Source organism: Osmerus eperlanus, chromosome 13 (assembly GCF_963692335.1).
Source record: "Osmerus eperlanus chromosome 13, fOsmEpe2.1, whole genome shotgun sequence".
In the NCBI taxonomy this organism is placed as follows: Eukaryota; Metazoa; Chordata; class Actinopteri; order Osmeriformes; family Osmeridae; genus Osmerus; species Osmerus eperlanus.
Window position 1 is genome coordinate 4,251,724 of NC_085030.1, and position 19,061 is coordinate 4,270,784.

Sequence of the window (19,061 nt, forward strand, 5' to 3'; positions counted from 1 at the left end):
ACAAGTTTATTTCATTTCATTGTTTCATTGTTTATTTGTGTATTTCAAAGTAACATTAGGATATGTGCACCCGGAGAGGAATGTGTCGTCGAACTGTTGTATCAGCTTTGTAATAATGTTGTCATGTTCTGATGTTTTGTGCATTTTGTCACTTGTTTTTTTCTTTAGTTAATCGCATTCTACCATTCACTGTGGGGTTTGTTGAATGTATATGTGACATCATAAAATAGGAATGTAATGTTTACATATACACACCATTCGTTGTTTTACAACCACATGCATTTTGGCAGACACAGCAAGCGATAGTAACAATTATGTCCATATACGTACACCACACAAAGGAAATGTTTGTGATATTCTTATTTCTTAAAACATATTACTTCACAATAAACAACTTATTGAAATGATCCACACTTTCAGTGCTACAATAAAGATTCAAGAGAAGCGATGTTTGAATCCTTTCTTGTCTGTTTTGTTGAGCTTGGGACATGTAGCTGACATGTATATATTCTACACAGAATAGAGAGAGATGACCATAAGAGGAGGCTATGTGGTGAGTTGAAGGACTGTTTTAATATGTTGGTGTTGGTTGTATACTTTTAGAAAATATGTCTATAAATATGGAGTTTGAACTGAGATATTTTGGGTAAATGTCACACTAGTGACACGGTTAAAAGCAGGTGTTATCCTTGGGCCACAGTCACACAGCCGAGAGACAGATGCAGAAAATGTTTTTAATGATATAATAAAGGATAAAAATGTCCAAATACTAAAAACAATGTAAATGTCTCGTAGCCTATGGCTACTTTGGCGTATGTCCCCTCCGATCCAAGAACGCCGTCGGCTCCGCGCCTGCAGTGCGTAGGCCTGCCTGGACAACAATAATAATTGGCTACTTTTGATTCGCACAGTGACAAGTAACTGTGTAGGGGAGATTCAAGTACTTCCCTTTACGTTCATCGGACGAGCCGTGGTTGTGCCTCCGGAGTCCGAATGGGAGCAGCGGAATTTTGATCGTCGCTTCTCTGTGCTCCTGCGTGTGTCCCAGTAGAATCCTCCCTTCTGTTCAATCTCCGCTCCTTTTTGAAGGAGTTCCTCTCATCAGTTGGGGATCATTTAGCAGTGATGGGCTGCGCCCCTGTCAGCTGGGGAGTTCCCTCCCCCCGTCCTTGTTGTCGAACAGCACACACAACACCATGCACACAATCACAGCAAACAATATGAAAATACCACAGCAACCAATATGAAAACACCACAGCAAACAATATGAAAATACCACAGCAACCAATATGAAAACACCACAGCAAACAATAGTCAAAACCAAACTAAAATAACAGACAACATAGGCTGGCCAACTGACATCTGTGACATAAAGACTTGAGGAAGTTTGGCATTTACAACTAAAGGGAGTTAGATTAACTAACTAAAGTTCGGGAGGAAGATAGCGCACCAAGACTCCTCCTCTACTCCAATCAAGCAACTCGCAAAAGCACGGAAGAATGCGCACCAACTCCAATCAACTTCATACGCATCAGCCTAGCGGAAGCACGGAAGAATGCGACCAAACTCCCCGTATAAGTTACGAGGTTTGTATAAAGTGTCTTCCGTTGCTCTGATCCTTGTGCTAGCATGTCGGCCTGACCGCCTCCCGCAGTCTCCGCCCCCCCGGCCTTCCTACTGGAATCGCTCCGGGCGTCCCTCCCGGTCTCAGCGGCTGCCTGCGCCGGCCCTGGTTTCTCATCCTCGCCCTCTCCTCGGCCTTCCCGGCCTCGCCTCTCGCGACCGCAGGGGGCCCCGCTTCCCCTCCTCCGCCGGCTCTTCGCGCCGCTCCCCGTCTCCTGCTCCGCGGCGCCTGGCTCCGCCCGCCCCGCGGTCCCTCACCCCGGACCTCCCGGCGCTGCCTTCTGATTGCTGGCCTGCAGCGCCTCCTCCGGCTCGGGGGATCCGTTCCGTCTGATCCCAAGGCCAGGCTGTTCGCCCTCTGTTTCGGGGGGCGAACAGCCTCCCCGCTCCGCCCCTCTCCAGCTGCCGGGCCGCGCCCCGGCGTCTTCCTGCCCCCTGCCTTGCCCGCCTCCCTCTTCTCCCCGCCCCCCCTGCCCCTGCTCCGGCTCCCGCCCTCGCTGACCTTCCTGGCCTGTTTGCAGCGTTCCTCGCATCCTTGGCGCCCCCCAGCCCCGTGCCTGCCCTGGCGTGCCCCGTGCCTGCCCCTGCGTGCCCCGTCCAGGCCGCGCCTGCTCCGGGCCCTGCTCCCCTGACTGTGTGTTCTGCTTTTTCCTCTGCAGGTGGCTCCACTAAGGCCACCCCCCTGGCCCCGGCTGCTGCCCTTCCTGCCGGTCCCCTGCCCGCCCCTCTGGTCCGCCCTGCGGCCCCCTCTGCCTCCTGGCCTTCCCCCGTGTCTTCCGCCCTCCGGGCCACCATCCTGCTGGGTAATTATGTGGACCTGGCTGACCTTCTCCTCCCCTCCCAGGTTTCCGCCCCCCGTACCATCGATGGGTCCTGCGGCCCCGTCTTGCTCTGTCACCCCGACCCTGCCCGGCGCCGGGAGCTCACGCCTGCGGAGTTCACCTACGCCTTCTCCCTGTACCGGGACGTCGTCTGCTCCTCCTTCCCTTCCCGTGTGGAGTTTGACGACTACCTCGCCCTGGTCCTGCAGCTTGCCCTGCGGTTCGGGGGCTCCGGCTTCTACACCTACCACGTCCGGTTCGCCTCCGAGGCCGCAGGGCGGCTGCAGCAGTTTAACGAGTCAACCTACTGGGGCGTGCTGGACAGCGAGACTTACTGCCGGGTCTTCGCCGCCCGGTCCGCCCTGCCCTGTTCCCTGTGTGGCGCCCCCTCCCATCCTTCACTGGAGTGTACGGTTGTGGCCCGCCCGGCCCGGCCCTGTTGGCCAAGGAGGTGTCTCAGGGCTTCATGATTGGCCCGTTCGCCTCTCCCCCGTTCCCTGTCTACCGGGTGAGCCCCATCGATGTCGCCACCCGGAAGTACTCGGGCAAGCAGAGGCTCGTGATCGACCTCTCTGCTCCCCGTCGCGGCCCCGTCCCCAGCATCAACAGCTTGATACCCAGCCCGGACTACTCCCTGGCTTACACTACCATAGACCACGCCATCTCCCTCATCCGGCTGGACGGCCGCGGCACCTGGCTGGCGAAGGCTGACATTACGACCGCCTTCAAGGTCCTTCCCATCCACCCAGACTACTGGGCTTTCTTTGGGGTCTGCTGGGAGGATTCCTACCACTTTGCCGTCCGACTGGCATTTGGCTGCAAAAGCAGCCCACGCTTATTCGACTGCCTCTCCGAAGCACTCTGCTGGATCCTCCTCAATGAGTCCAAGGTTCCCTTCTTAGTCCATCTTTTGGACGACTTCCTCACCATCGGCCCCCCTTCATCCCCACCGGCGCAAGGCCTCCACGCACTCACCACGGTGTTCTCACAACTGGGTGTCCCCCTCTCCCTGGAAAAGACAGAAGGGCCAGCTACAACACTGGAGTTTCTTGGTATCACACTGGACTCCGTGGCTTTCAAAGCTTCACTCCCCACCGACAAACTGGACCGCATCACGCTCCTTCTTTCCAACTACCTGATCACTCCCACCTGCACCAAGCGCCAACTCCTCTCCCTCCTCGGCCACCTGAACTACGCCCTCCGCATCATCCCCCAAGGCCGCTTCTTCATATCCCACCTCCTCCTCCTGGCTTCATCCGTACAGTCGCTCCACCACACCATCACACTGGACGCCTCCTGTCTCATGGAGTTGGAGCTCTGGCATCATCTCCTTTCCCACTGGAACGGCATCACTTTCTTTTATAACGATCTTGTATCCAACCCCAACGACATGCAGCTCTTCACCGACGCCGCCTCCTCTGGTTTCGGCTGCTACTATAACGGCTGCTGGTTCTCCTCCCCATGGCCTTCCGAGTTCCCTTCCTGCCCTTCTTGTCACGGCCACAGCCGTGCCCCCCCCCGGTTTCAGTTTTTTGCCCTGCCCTAGTGTTTCCCTGTCATTGTCTTCACCTGTTCTCGTTAGCGTTATTGTGTCCACCTGTGTGTCGTTTGGTTCTGTGTATTTAGGTTTCTGTTTTGTGTCCAGTCTTTGTCTTGTCCTTACAATACCTGTCCCTGTGAGTGCCCTATCTGTTCCCCGTTTTTGAGAATTAAAACCCTTGTTTCGACCATGCCTCGCATCTCTCGTGCATTTGGGTCCAACCCCTCCTCACACCCTGACAGAAGGACAAGACCACAAATGGCCTGTGCCCCAGCCTCGGTCCTGCCCTGTGCCCCAGCCTCGTTCCTGCCCTGTGCCCCAGCCTCGGTCCTGCCCTGTGCCCCAGCCTCGGTCCTGCCCTGTGCCCCAGCCTCGTTCTTGCCCTGTGCCCCAGCCTCGTTCTTGCCCTGTGCCCCAGCCTCGGTCCTGCCCTGTGCCCCAGCCTCGGTCCTGCCCTGTGCCCCAGCCTCGTTCTTGCCCTGTGCCCCAGCCTCGGTCCTGCCCTGTACCCCAGCCTCGGTCCTGCCCTGTACCCCAGCCTCGTTCCTGCCCTGTGCCCCAGCCTCGGTCCTGCCCTGTGCCCCGGCCACCGCCTCCTCCGCCAGAGGACGTCTGGCCACCTCCTCTGCCCGAGGACTCCTGGTCGCAGCCTGCCGCCGTGCCCGCGCTCCCAGGCGCCCCCTCGTCCGCGCCCCCTCGTCCGCGCCCCCTCGTCCGCGCTCCCAGGCGCCTCCTGTCCCCTGTGCCTGTCCCCTGTGCCCGTCCTGCCCCCGGGTGGTTCCCTGGACCTGCTCCGGCCTCCGGGCTGCCGGCCTTCTGCCCTGCCTCCGGGTCGACCCCCGGACCTGCCCCTGTCCACCTGTGTGTCGTTTGGTTCTGTGTATTTAGGTTTCTGTTTTGTGTCCAGTCTTTGTCTTGTCCTGTTCCCGTTTTTGAGAAATAAAACCCTTGTTTCTGCCATGCCTGCCGACTCCCCTGCGTTTGGGTCCAACCCCACCTCACGTCGTGACACTTCTCCCTTCTTTAGGCTATTTTAGCTTCCTTAATTTGCTTAGGCCTACTTCATTTTATCACATTGATATATTTTCCACATTTTCTTTAGACTATTTTATCTTCCTTAATTTGCTTACTTAATTTTATCAAATTACACTGGATCTGACGTCTATGAAATATGTACATTTGTTTCAAATTTTATGTGATTTAAATTTATTTAATTATCCAATATTTATTATGTTTTCAAATATTATACCTTTCTATAATATTAGAAAATATTTTCAAATATTAATTGTGTCATCAAACATCATCACATATGCCGGAGTTTTCCTTGTTTCTTGCCTCGCAAACCATTCAAATATATTGTTGCGATCTAGTGACACTGCCTTTCAATTCGCTAGGTGGCGCTGTCAGGGTCCTAGAACTGCGGTCCTCAAACTGCGGTCCTGAACCTGCGGCTCTCCGGTTCTCCGGGGCCTCCGGGGTATCCGGCTCTGCAGGTTCATACTATTGGCAGAGCCTGTTAAAGGATATATAAGGATTCTATATTAGACATTCTCTGCTATTAGGACCCTATCCACAATCAGCGAGTGGTATTCTGCAGTACGCTATTCCTACCAGGGTGTGGCGCACTATCAAATAGCGAGTGGTCCAAGTTTCATTGTTGACAGCACTACTTCCGCCCCAGGAAGACACTGAAAAAGCCGCAGCATCAACATCTACAGATAGACTCAGTTCATAAAACATTTTAATCAAATCGGTAAGAGCATGTAAAGAAAATGTATTCAATATCGTGAAACTAGCTACATTTCAAATGAGTATATTAGAGGGTCCCCGATCAAGTTATATTTCTAGGAGAGCTCTTTGACCACCCGTTGAATATTTGAATTGACTAGCTTGCTGGCTAAAAGTAGCTACTGAGCGCTAGCTGCCGGGTAGCAACCTGGCTAACCAGCTAACTACATAGATAGCTATTTTAATACTTTATTTTGAATAATTTAATGATAATACTTAGGTGTAGTGTCACGCACAGCTTTCCAAACTATTTCGGCTAGACTGCTACCCTCTTCAGAGTGGAAGCCTTGCTGCTGAGTCGTTTTTCTCGATAAATGTCTCGAAATATGCTCAGTGTTTATCTCCGTTTCAGTTCACTGAGGATGTCGGGACTGAAGCGTCCGTCTGAACCCAGCGGCGGGCCTTCCTCGTTGGGCGCACCCCCTGAGAAACGAAGGGACCGGGAAGGTGGAGAAGATGTGGTTCAGGGTGTCAGTGCCACTGCGGGGGGGAGTACCGCCGTGGAGACCGTCATCAAGCTGGGAGGGGTGTCCAACTTGGTGAGGATGACACCCATAGAATTGAAGATTGTTCCAGTGTCTTTCTTTCCTGAGCTTCACAAAATCTTAACACTACATGACTGTTTTTTTGTTCATAGGAGGAGCAGGATGTTAAAGCTCTCCAGGCTAAGAACAGGAAGCTGGGAGAATCCCTCGATCAAAGACAGGTATGGACCATAGTCTCTCACACAGACAAACACGCTCAAACCTAACCCCACTCACTCACATTTTGGCATTGACATCCAATGCATCACAACCTTTAATTTCCTTTGTGACCAATGCTGGGTAGGTAATAGAGGATGAGCTGAGAGAGAGAATCGAGAGGCTGGAGACTCGTCAAGCCACGGATGATGCCAGTCTACTAATCCTCAACAGATACTGGAATCAGGTAACTATTGCCAACAGGGATTTACATTTATACTAGATTTAATCCCCTAACGTGTAATAACATTGTCCATTGCGTTTCGAACACTCTCTGTGTGACTCTTTCAGTTTGATGACAATGTCAGGCTGATTGCCAGGCAGTACGACCAATCAGGAAGCGAGCCGATGGAAACGCCAGCTGGGGAGGGGCGGAGCCTGAAGCCTGATACCCCTGAACCGGATGGAGACTCAAACCAGGAGAGGACCAAAGGTAGAGGTTTGGAAAGAGATGGGTGGGGGTGGGGGGGTTCGATAATGGGAGCTTACAATCTTGGAAATGAATGTATTGAAGCATGTATGTTAGGGGGGGGGGGGGGGGGGGGGGTGATAGGCGTTTTTGTGATGAAGTTCAGTTTGCATAAAGATGAAGATCATGCTCTTACACTGAAGTGGATCCAAATGGAGTGCAGCACGTTAATGAAGCCCCCACAGTAGCTTACTGACCTGAATGAAGCCCCCACAGTAGCTTACTGTCCTGGTCCCTCCAGGCCCCTCAGGGGAGGCGGCCACCTCCTTCCTGGCCACGCTGGCCAGCAGCAGCAGTGAGGAGATGGAGGCGGAGCTGAAAGAGAGGGTGGAGTCCAGCCAGAAGCAGGCCAATCGTGTGGTGGAGATCTACGACTGCCTGCAGAGCACCGTGGAGCAGCTGCAGAGGGAGACGGACTCTGGCGCTGGTGAGATGTGGGGGAAGAAACGGTCGAACGGGGTTCTGAGATAGGCCGGTAGCAAGGTGTTGGCGGAGAGCTAGCGTTTTTCCGTCGATTTGTTTTTCGCTGAGTCGTCTCATCGTCTCTGTGCTGGTGTCTCCACAGAGGGGTCTGTCTGGCAAGTCGCCGCCCAGCTCAACACCCTGCTGTCCAATGAGAACGAGCGGCTGCGTCAGCTGATCGGGGACCTCGAGCAGAGGCACAGTCACATGACCAGTGAGGTGAGTGTGATGTCAGGATACTCGCGCGATCGGGGTGTTGGCAGACTGTCCCAGGTGTTTTCTTCTGGTTCACTCTTTTTGCTCTCCCTGACGATCCTCCATCTCTCGCTCCCTGTGCTCTCTCCCTCCCTCTCTTATCTCCCTTCCTCTCCTGTCTCCCTCCCTCCCCTCTCTCACTGTCCCTATTTCTCCCTCCCTCTCTTCCCTCTTCTCTCTCTCCCTCCCTCTTCTTTCTCTCTCCCTCCCTCTCCGCTCCTCACCCCCTCTCCCTCTCCTCGCCCTCAGTCCCGGCCCCTTGGTCGTGCGGTAGCCAAGGCGGACACGCGCGTCAGTGAGCTGCAGGCTCTGATAGAGGAGCTGCAGTGGGACATGGAGAAGATCAGGCGGCGAGAAAACCGCCTCAACACACACTTGGGAGAAATACTGGAGAGGGTGAGTATATGTTTGTGTGTGTCGTGTGGACGCGATAGGTTTGTGTGTGCGTGACCGCCTCTGTAGCATCCTGGTCTTTGCAATGGTGTGTCTCTGTCTGCTGTGTCCCAGGTAAACAGTAAAGGCTACAAGGTGTGTGGGGAGGCCAGTAGTGTGTGTGGAACCATCACCATCAACAAGAGAAAGGTATGGCAATAATAATACATCACGGTGTTCAGTCTGGGACTGAAACTTTCCTGTAAAGCAACGACCCTCTCCAAATCTGTAACTCACCCATCTCCCTCCTCCCCTCTTTACTCCCCTCAACATATCTCCCCCATTCCCTCTCTCCTTTCGCCTGGGTCAGTTTGAAGACATGAACAGTGAGTTGGAGGAGAACCGGGAGCTGGCGGAGAACCGTCTGAGTGAACTGCAGAGACTGCAGCAGGACCTGCAGAACGTCAACCAGGAGAACAACAACATGAAGGTGTGTGTGTGTGTGTCAGATACAGAAATTCTGCGTGTGTGTGGAGAGAGACTAGGACCTGGGCCATGTTCATGGATATAGTCAATAATATGACTGAATATTCTTAGAGCTCTTAAAAGATACATCTCAAAGACAGTTCCGGAACAGGGTCTCAGTGAGCTTCCTTTAGAGCCTCCATAGAGAGCGTCTTCTGTAATATGTGGCTCTCATGAGGCGTCTGTATCTCTGCCTCAGCCCTGCCCCAGGATGACCCTGGTGCCAGGCTGGTACTCAGTCAGCTATAGTGAATTGGAGGTAAATAGACAGAGATATATAGACTGTTGCTGTCTGTTGTACCTTTCTGCTCTGTGTGTTCTGCGCCTCGTGTCTCAGTTTTCTGCCTCTCTCTCTCTCTTTTTCTGTCCTCCTTCTCTTCCGGGATCTCTTGCGGTCTTTTCTCTCCCTCCCTCCCCGCCACCTGTCTGCCTCACCTCTGTCTTCTCATCGCGTCCCGTTTCCCTCCATCTACTGACTTCTGTTTTTCCTCCCCACCTCCCTCTTTCTCTACTCTTCCCCTCTCTCCATCTCTCCTTTCCCTCGCTCCATCTCCCTGCTCTCTACCTCCATCTCACCCATCCCCCTCTCCACCTCCCTCCTCCTTATCGCTCTCCATCTCCCTCTCTCTCTTTCCATCTCCCTACTCTCTCCCTCTCTCTCTCTTTCCATCTCCCTCTCTCTCTTTCCATCTCCCTCTCTCTCTTTCCATCTCCCTACTCTCTCCCTCTCTCTCTCTTTCTATCTCCCTCTCTCTCTCTCCATCTCCCTACTCTCTCCCTCTCTCTCTCTCTTTCCATCTCCCTCTCTCTCTTTCCATCTCCATACTCTCTCCCTCTCTCTCTCTTTCCATCTCCCTCTCTTTCCATCTCCCTCTCTTTCCATCTCCCTCTCTTTCCATCTCCCTCTCTCTCCATCTCCCTTATCTGTCTCTCTCCCTCCTCCAGCTGGAGTTGCTGAGTCGTGCTGAGGGGGTGGTGAGGGACAGCTCTGAGTACCGCTGTCTCCAGTCCCAGTTCTCCGTCCTCTACAACGAGTCCCTGGTCCTGAAGGGCCAGCTGGATGAGACCCGCACCCGCCTCAACACCACCAGGACCGCACGCCTGCGCCAGCTGGAGCACATGGAGGTGTGTGTGTGTGTATGTGTGCATGCACGTGTGTGCGTGTTAGTTCTGAGTGTAGTTTGTGTATGAAACCAACCACAGTCCCCGTCTTCAAGGAATTTGTTGCATGTGTTCTGTATATGTGTGTGTGTTCATGCAGGTGTGTGTGAGTGAGTGGGTAAATGTGCTGTCCCTGCTTGTAACTAGGGATGGGGATCGATACCCGGTTCTGTAAGGACCCAGTTCCAAATTTCTCAAAACCCGAAGATCAATAAGGTCCGAGCTTATCGATACTGCTATCGAGACTAGGTAGGCTAATATAATGTAACTTATGTCTCGAGAGAGAAGTTATTTCATTTAAATCAAATCACTGGTGCACAAACGTACATCGATTGTCTAATAAAATTACTCAATTCAATTGAATGGCCTGCCAACCGCCTTTAAACTAAAAGAAGAAGAATTTAATTGGCTCACGCCCTACTTCGCTTCATTTCTCATGTTGTTGCTAGCTACGATGGCTGAACGTACTGAGCGGTCAAAGGCTTGGCTACATTTTAATAAAGCCAAAGATAAGGACGAAGCGACGTGTAATATATGTTCAAAGATCATTTCTTGTAAGGGGGGGACACTACTGCAATGAATAAGCACATATGACTCTCTCTCTCTATGACTCTCTCTATGACTCTCTCTCTCTATGACTCTCTCTCTATGACTCTCTCTCTCTATGACTCTCTCTCTCTATGACTCTCTCTCTATGACTCTCTCTCTCTCTCTATGACTCTCTCTCTATGACTCTCTCTCTCTATGACTCTCTCTCTCTATGACTCTCTCTCTATGACTCTCTCTCTCTATGACTCTCTCTCTATGACACTCTCTCTATGACTCTCTCTCTCTATGACTCTCTCTCTCTATACCTCAACGTTGTGCATCATCAGCCAAAGGTAAAATGCAGTACATTCGACTGTCTTCGAGAAGCAACGGTGCCAACTCCAGCTGCCGTTGCAGGGCAACCCTGCCCCTTAACCCAAGTTTGCATGGTGAGCGCAGTCAGCGCACCCCAACTTCGTAGCAAGTATCCATCGTTGACAATAATAAGCCTCAATAATAAAAGCCAGGGCAGGGCTCTACAGTGCAACTAGTTCACTCGCCTAAGCTCCTAAAATGTGATGCGTGTGCGAACCGGAATTTTTTTTAACGAGCACAGTCAGTGTGTGAGTAAAGACTAGCCTCCCCCGCCCCGCTGCTGATCATTCAAAACATAGTCACCGGGAGCATGGCTCTGTGGGCTGCTTAAGCAGCTTGTTAAACAATAACATACAGAACAAAATAGGGATGAGATAAGGAAGGTTTGGTTAGCTGGTCATTTAGCTACATCAGGTGCCTTTTGTCGAAACGTGTTAAACTTTTCATAAAGTCTTAAACAAGGACGGCTTGTCAATGTCACTTTTTGTCAACCAACCAACCACAGTCATTTATACTATTTACTCATCCAGGTTGTGGATAGCACATCTGTAGTGGACAATTGTAGATTTAGCCAGAGCCAGGATCCATTGTGCAAATATGTGCTCCTTTTATCCAGCTTCCTCCTGAGAGCAACACGTTCCCCTTGTTCTATTTGACATCTGTTTTACTTAAGTTATTGTTATAAATGCTGTTCAGTAATCTTGTTTACATAAAGTGTGGCGTGGGTTGTGTGGGTGCTGCTATATGTTTAACATTTGCCAAATTCATTCATTTAGATGGTGGTTAGCTCAAGCTCACCCCAGAAAAGTATCGATAGTGGTATCAATAAAGACTCTGATCGTTAAGCTCGAAAGTCTCGAAAATGGTATCGATATCGATCCAAATGAACGATCCCCATCCCTACTTGTGACTGTGTCTTTCTTGCCTGTGTGTGTGTTTGAGGGTTTGACCTTTCTGCTTGTGTGAGGCTGTGTCTTCCCTGCACCTATACGTGTGTGTAGACGTAACCCCTCCCCTCCTCTCCGGTCCAGAATGACGAGGTGTCTCTCCAGAGGAAGGTCCGTACCGAGGTGTTCCAGCTGGAGGACACCTTGGCCCAGGTCCGGAAGGAGTACGAGATGCTGAGGATCGAGTTTGAGCAGACCCTGGCGGCCAACGAGCAAGCCGGTAAACAGCGCAGCCTCGCACTGCTCCACTCACACGCAGGTCAATGCAAGGGCTCGCCTAGGCTCTGGAAGTAGAGGCGTGTCTTTTTTTGTTGTTGTTTGTTTGTTTGTTATTGTGAACTGATCTTGATGCAAATTTGACTGGAGTTGCAGGATGGGATGTTTGACATCTGACTCATTTCTTTCCGTCCCATGTCTTCCCCTCTCCGTCTCGTGTTGTCCTCCCTCCCTTCTCTCTCTCTTCCTCTCTTCTCCTTCCCTCCCTCTCTCCATCCCGCTCTTCTCCCTCCATCCCTCTCTCAGGTCCCATCAACAGAGAGATGCGTCACCTGATCAGCACCCTGCAGACCCACAACCAGCAGATGAAGGGGGAGGTGGTGAAATTCAAGCTGAGACTAAGAGAGGCCCAGGCCGACCTCAGCCAGGTATCCCAGCACCCCCCTATACCATCATATACCACCATACACTACCAAATAATCACACACACACCTTTCAAACAGTGTAAGTGTTGTTTGATTTTCTGATGTCAGGCCATGGTGTGATGTCGTAGCCCAAACCTCAACCAATCCCTCTCCTAGGCTCGCGCTTCGAAGGGCAGCGCCGTGCTCCAATCACAGTCTAGCACGGAGCTGGACGTGAAGGAGGAGACCACCTCCCCTCTGCCGGTGACCGCCACCGGTGATGTCACAGTGAAGGCGGAGTCTGATAATGGATCGGCCACTCCCACCAGCACAGGTAGGATCCTATATTACACCTTCAGACCAAAGTTGTGTTGACCTCTTATTGTTCCGTAGGCTTTCTTACAGTTTTTTTTCTAGATCTTTAGATTTGTATTGGGTTTTCCTGACTAATTCTGACCCTCTTGCTGTTGTTCTAACTCTCTCTTCTCTGCTTCTCTTGTCTTCTCTGCAGGGGCCTCTGTGAAGACAGAGCCGGGCACGGAGGCAGACGGAGTGAAGGAAGAGGACAACGAGAAAGTCAAGAAGGAGGAGAAAGAGAAGGAGCGAGAGAAGGAGAAGGAAAGGCCGCTGCGCGGAGGAGGCGGGGCCGTGAAGGAGGAGAAGGAGAAGGCCGGGAGTAGCAACCAATCGGAGGAGGTGGCCGGCGAACGGCCGCCTGTGATTGGAGGACCAAAGAGGAAGGAGGTGGAGCAGCTGAAGATTGTCAGGACGGAGCTTAAGTAGGTGGCGTGGTGATGATGATGGTGGTGGTGATTATGGTGGTGTTGGTGAGGATGATGAAGATGGTGGTGATGAAGGCGAGGATGATGATGATGGTGGTGGAGGGGGTGATGATGATGATGGTGGTGGTGCTGATGAAGGTGCTGATGTGTGCTGGGTGTGTAGGAAGGCCCAGGAGTCCCAGAGAGAGATGAAGCTGCTGCTGGACATGTACCGCTCGGCCCCCAAAGAACAGAGGGACAAGGTGCAGCTCATGGCTGCAGAGAAGAAGGCCAAATCAGAGGTGCACACCCACACACACTCACACACATGATTTGTTATCAAGGTTCATTGACAGAGTTGACTGAACGGGCGGCTGTTTGGTGGTGTGTGTTCGTGTGTGTGTGTCCAGGCGGAGGAGCTGAAGCAGCGACTGAGGGACCTGGAGGAGAGGGAGAGGAGGGAGGGGAAGAAGATGGCTGATGAGGAGGCCCTGAGGAAGATCCGCTCTGTCGAGGAGCAGATCGACATCCTCAACAAGAAGCTCTCCCTGGCCAAGCAGGTGAGAGACTGTGTGTGTGTGTGTGTGTGTGTGTGTGTGTGTGTGTGTGTGTGTGTGTGTGTGTGTGTGTGTGTGTGTGTGTGTGTGTGTGTGTGTGTGTGTGTGTGTGTGTGTGTGTGTGTGTGTGTGTGTGTGTGTGTGTGTGTACATCCTTTTTATGGATGCTTTTACCTTTCCCATCCTCAACTTTAAAGGTCCCATGACATGAAATGTTCACTTTAGGAGGTTATTTAACATTAATATGAGTAGCTACGACCGTGCGAGCGCGATATTGTTTTTTCCTCGAGACATCATGGCTTGCTAACGACCGAAGCATGGCAGTTAGCCCCGCCTCTTTCTTCCTTATAGCATTTAAAGCTACAGACACAGAAACAGCGCGTTCTGAGGAAAGCTCATTGTGGGACTGCTCGTAGTGCCTGTAATTCTGCACCAAGGCTGAATTTCGGGAAAGAGACTTCAGATACAGTATTAGGGGACCACTGAGGCCTATATTAAAACATATCCAAAAACAGCATTTGTCATGAGACAGGGCTCTAGAGTGCGACCAATTTGGTCGCACTATGCGACCAAAATGTGTACGGGTGCGACTAAATTTTTTCCTAGGTCGCACCGGTGCACCTAACCTCCTCGCATCCGCTGTCTCTCCACAAACAAAGTGTTTGTTATCCTAAGACGGAACTGACACTCATGGTTGGATCATATCGTGGTCTAAACCAATCAGAGACAGAGATGGGGCGGGTCTTTGCCTCTGATTGGCTGTGGTCCAGATATTCCTGTAGCTCTGTGCTGTGTGATTGAAATTACGACCTGAGCACCAGAGAGTCAGTTTAGCAGACCTGGGCATTGTATGGCCCGCGGGCCATAACCGGCCACAGGCTGTCTCAATCCGGCCCGCGTGAGGTAAATCAAAAATTTAAAATAAATAAATGTGTTGAGCGGTAGTAAATATGTAGTCCTGAAAGACTACAGTGATCAGGCGATTTACATATGTGCACTTGCGCAACCTCACCGACAGGAGAGTTAGCTGTTGGTTAGCCCTCGAAAATGAAAAACTTTGCCACTAACTTTTAACAAGACATGGACTTCTAAGTATCTGTTTACTGAGGTCAAAGTGAAAGCTGTGAAGAAAAAAAACTAACGCGGACATAAGAACTTGACTGATTCAGTGGGCACGGGCTGATGGTTTGCTAGTTGAACTGCAGACCCTGATCATTACCTGTCAGCTGTCCTTCGCATATCCACCTCAGACATTCAGACAGATTTCGATGCACTTGTTCAAGCCCACTGGATTTCTCTCACAGAACAAAATGAACTGAAAAAACGTATTGCTTTTTGTATAAAGTTAAATTCCACATCTTTAACATACTGCAAAACAACTTTTCAGTGTTTGTGAAGATTAACTGGTTACAAATAAAATGAAACACTGTTGTTGTTGTTTATACTGTTTATTACTTCTATAATCTTTCCTGTTTGACCTACACCAAAATCTAAAATATTTATATAAATATTTACAGAATATCCTTATTCTTCTGATAACCAGTAGCAGCTAATCAAAATATATACTTTACTGCTTTTTACAATGGGAGAAAATGAATAGTGAGCAAATTGATGAGGCCCTCCAACACATTTCAGGTTTCTCATGTGGCCCCTTGTAAAAATGAATTGCGGACCCCTGAGTTACGAAGCTGGGTCATGGAGCTAACCCATGGAGCTAGGATTTTGATGCTAGGGAGAGTGTGGCAAGATGATTTAGCCAAGGCCAAAGGGCAAGAAGGCCAAATTACAGGTGTTGGCCATCTGAAGGGAATGTCACAGCAAGGTGGGACCCGCTATAAGACTTTGAGCCATGAAATGTTAGGTCTCAGTTCAGGGAAGCACTTTTAAACAGTAGCACTTTCTATTTTGAAGTGTTTTATTTTTCTTAAAATGTTTTAGTTTGGTAGCTCAGTGAAGCACTTAAAAGATTTGTTTTTATTTATATACAGTATGATTGTGCTTCAAATAAAAAAAATATTTACCTACACCTTATTCTTGTTTAAGATCATTTACATAATATATATGAATGTATATGGAGCGTGATAAAAAGGTGACCTTGAAATTGTGGCGATGCAAGGAAAAATTTGGGTGCACCTAAATTTTGTGCTGGTGCACCTAAATAAAAAAGTTAGGCGCACCAGTGCAACCAAGGCAACAAGTTAGTCTGGAGCCCTGTGAGAACTTTAACATACTTGTCTGTGTTTATTTATTTTTGCCTCACCACCACACACACACATATCCCTCCTTACTCCCCTATGCCAGTTTACCACTGCTGTCCTTAGCTCTAACTCTGTGCATGTGTGTGTGTGTGTGTGTGTGTGTGTGTGCACATGTATGTGTGTGTGTGTGTGTGTGCGTGTGTGTGTGCACATGTATGTGTGTGTGTGTGTGTGCGTGTGTGTGCGTGCACATGTATGTGTGTGTGTGTGTGTGCGCACGGCCAGGAGGAGGACGCTCTCCTGAGCGAGATGGATGTGACGGGCCAGGCGTTCGAGGACATGCAGGAGCAGAACATCCGCCTGATGCAGCAGCTGAGGGAGAAGGACGACGCCAACTTCAAGCTGATGAGCGAGAGGATCAAGTCCAACCAGATCCACAAGCTGCTCAAGGAGGAGAAGGAGGAGCTGGCCGACCAGCTGCTCACCCTCAAGACCCAGGTGGGAGAGGAGAGGAGGAGAGAGGGAGGAGAGGGAGAGGAAGGGAGGAGAGGTAGAGGGGGGGGGAAGGGGGAGAGAGGGAGAGGAAGGGAGGAGAGGTAGAGGGGGGGGAGAAGGGGGAGAGAGGGAGAGGAAGGGAGGAGAGGTAGAGGGGGGGGAGAAGGGGGAGAGAGGGAGAGGAAGGGAGGAGAGGTAGAGGGGGGGAGAAGGGGGAGAGAGGGAGAGGAAGGGAGGAGAGGTAGAGGGGGGGAGAAGGGGGAGAGAGGGAGAGGAAGGGAGGAGAGGGAGAGGAAGGGAGGAGAGGTAGAGGGGGAGGAGAGGGAGAGGAAAGGAGGAGAGGGAGAGGGGGGAGAGAGGGAGAGGAAAGGAGGAGAGGTAGAGGGGGGGAGAAGGGGGAGAGAGGGAGAGGAAGGGAGGAGAGGTAGAGGGGGGGGAGAAGGGGGAGAGAGGGAGAGGAAGGGAGGAGAGGTAGAGGGGGGGGAGAAGGGGGAGAGAGGGAGAGGAAGGGAGGAGAGGTAGAGGGGGGGGAGAAGGGGGAGAGAGGGAGAGGAAGGGAGGAGAGGTAGAGGGGGGGAGAAGGGGGAGAGAGGGAGAGGAAGGGAGGAGAGGTAGAGGGGGGGAGAAGGGGGAGAGAGGGAGAGGAAGGGAGGAGAGGGAGAGGAAGGGAGGAGAGGTAGAGGGGGAGGAGAGGGAGAGGAAAGGAGGAGAGGGAGAGGGGGGAGAGAGGGAGAGGAAAGGAGGAGAGGTAGAGGGGGGGGAGAAGGGGGAGAGGAAGGGAGGAGAGGTAGAGGGGGGGAGGGGGGGAGAGATTAGATCATCCTCGATGCATGATCTAATCCCCTATCGTCTCTCTCCCTCTGTCCCCCCCAGGTGGACGCCCAGCTGCAGGTGGTGAAGAAGCTGGAGGAGAAGGAGCGCCTCCTGCAGGGCACCATCGGCACGGCGGAGAGGGAGCTGGCTCTGAGGACCCAGGCCCTGGACATGAACAAACGCAAGGTAGCACTCCTACACACACACACACACACACAGTCGATCAAGGAGGAACCTTCTCCCACGGCACTTTGTGCACATCTCCCGTCTAACCCCGTCTCTCTCCTCTCTCCCGTGTGGCCGTGTGCCCTCCAGGCCCAGGAGTCCCTGCTGCTGTCGGAGGAGGGCCGCGCCCAGCTGGAGCAGGTGCAGCAGAGACTCAGCACCGTCAGGGAGGAGGTGATCGAGAACAGCATCTCCAGGGAGAAGGAGTCCTTCAACTCCCGCCGCGCACAGGTGCCACGGCCGCCACACGCGTACACACACACACACACACACACGTGAATACAGACGTTTGCTTTAAGTGTGCCGTGTTCTGGAATTTTGGTGCATCCCCAGTACTACTGTTGCCGGTGTGTGTGTGTTTCAGGAGGACATCTCGAAGCTGAGGAGGAAGATCGAGAAGGCCAAGAAACCGGCCGAGAACGTCCGCAACGGAGACGAGATCCTGAACGAGGAGATCAACGAGTACAAGGTGTGTGTGAACAACGTGTGTGTGTGTGTTCCCGCATGTGTGTATGTCCATACATGTAAACTCTCGATATTGGGAAAATTGCATCGACATCACTTGCTTATTATCCATTTCCTAACGTTTGCATTCTTCCACACTCACACACCCTCTCATACACACACACACACACCCTCTCACACACCCTCACACATACACCCTCGCACACACATACACACACCCCCTCTCTGTACCAGGCTCGCCTGACCTGCCCGTGTTGCAACTCGCGGGTGAAGGACGCCGTCCTGACCAAGTGCTTCCACGTCTTCTGCTTCGAGTGCGTCAAGACGCGCTACGACACCCGGCAGAGGAAGTGCCCCAAGTGCAACGCGGCCTTCGGCGCCAACGACTTCCACCGCATCTACATAGGATAGTGTGTGGCGGGGGAGGACTGTGGGGGGGGGGGGGGAGAGATCTGTAGTGTCCAGAAGCTTCTTTCTCCATCCGATCTCTTTGCCTCAAACCCCACCCGCATCTTGTGACGGACACAACCCTGACGTCTCAACGGAGAGATCACGAGGTGAAGATGGTGTATGATCACTAGCTGGTTGTCCACTCTGTTGCCTGAGTGGAATTAAAGAGAGACTGAAGACTGTGGTAGCTCACCCCTAACTGGGCGCCTCGATACATGTCTCTGAGCCGGTCACCCCCTGGCCCTGTCCACAGCCTGGAGGACTGGACAGAGACTTGTAGCCTTTTCATAGTTGACCGAGTATTTCCACCCGGGACCGCTAGTTCGGTGTCTTCGGTTTTGGGAGGAAGTCAAGGGGCATAAAGCTACCTATCAGCGCCCTGCGCTCCTTCCCTCCAACCAGAAGGAATTTTCCTGTGACACAAATATACGGACTGTTTTTTTATGGGCTGAATTTAGCTCCTCTTTTTTTGCCTCCTTCTCCCCCCAGTGCTCCTTCTGCTACTGGGCTGGGTTAGAGACACCTTGCACCCATTAGATAGAAGTGGGGGAGAGACACATACATGGAGAGGGATGAAAGAAATCAGTAGTGAGTTCCTATCATGCTCTGTCTGTGACCTGTGTGTCTGTGGTGATTATGATGATGATGAAGAATATATACAATTGTTGTTCTCCTGACTGTTGTTTTTCCTGTTTTTTATTTTATTTGAATGCTGCCTCATCGGGCCATGATGTGCTGTGCTATGGATACCTGCAACTGATGCTGTGTGAACGCTGCTCTGCAAGTCATTAAACTGCCAACAAAGTTACATAATGACTCTCTCCTAGGTTTTATTGAGACATTTTTGAGAATTGTGGGTGGTGCGTTCACA

At 51.7% G+C, this 19,061-nt stretch overlaps 1 protein-coding gene across 5 annotated transcripts; it reads left to right on the forward strand.

Annotated features, from left to right (window-relative positions):
* Nucleotides 1-5,632: 5,632 nt before the first annotated feature.
* rnf20 (ring finger protein 20, E3 ubiquitin protein ligase) lies at nucleotides 5,633-19,006 on the forward strand. Of its 5 annotated transcripts, none has more exons than XM_062476609.1 (23): nucleotides 5,633-5,737; nucleotides 6,125-6,311; nucleotides 6,410-6,478; nucleotides 6,601-6,699; nucleotides 6,804-6,951; nucleotides 7,223-7,408; nucleotides 7,547-7,662; nucleotides 7,948-8,094; nucleotides 8,206-8,280; nucleotides 8,441-8,560; nucleotides 8,795-8,854; nucleotides 9,541-9,720; nucleotides 11,691-11,865; nucleotides 12,129-12,250; nucleotides 12,404-12,560; nucleotides 12,738-13,005; nucleotides 13,172-13,289; nucleotides 13,398-13,547; nucleotides 16,028-16,240; nucleotides 17,111-17,236; nucleotides 17,366-17,506; nucleotides 17,640-17,744; nucleotides 17,975-19,006. In XM_062476609.1, exons 2-23 carry the CDS (start codon nucleotides 6,135-6,137, stop codon nucleotides 18,149-18,151), a joined length of 3,129 nt encoding a protein of 1,042 aa, XP_062332593.1. In that variant the 5' UTR covers nucleotides 5,633-5,737; nucleotides 6,125-6,134; the 3' UTR covers nucleotides 18,152-19,006. The 5 variants fall into 5 exon arrangements, with proteins under 5 accessions (XP_062332593.1, XP_062332594.1, XP_062332595.1 ...); XM_062476610.1 differs by having other exon boundaries at nucleotides 16,031-16,240; XM_062476611.1 differs by having other exon boundaries at nucleotides 11,691-11,826.
* Nucleotides 19,007-19,061: the final 55 nt, after the last annotated feature.

Excerpts from the sequence above, each read along its gene's own strand:
- rnf20 (XM_062476609.1), top strand. The coding sequence starts at position 6,135 with ATGTCGGGACTGAAGCGTCCGTCTGAACCCAGCGGCGGGCCTTCCTCG. Across the intron at positions 8,561-8,794 it reads AGGAGAACAACAACATGAAG|CCCTGCCCCAGGATGACCCT; the intron begins GTGTGTGTGTGT and ends TCTCTGCCTCAG. Across the intron at positions 12,561-12,737 it reads GGCCACTCCCACCAGCACAG|GGGCCTCTGTGAAGACAGAG; the intron begins GTAGGATCCTAT and ends TCTTCTCTGCAG.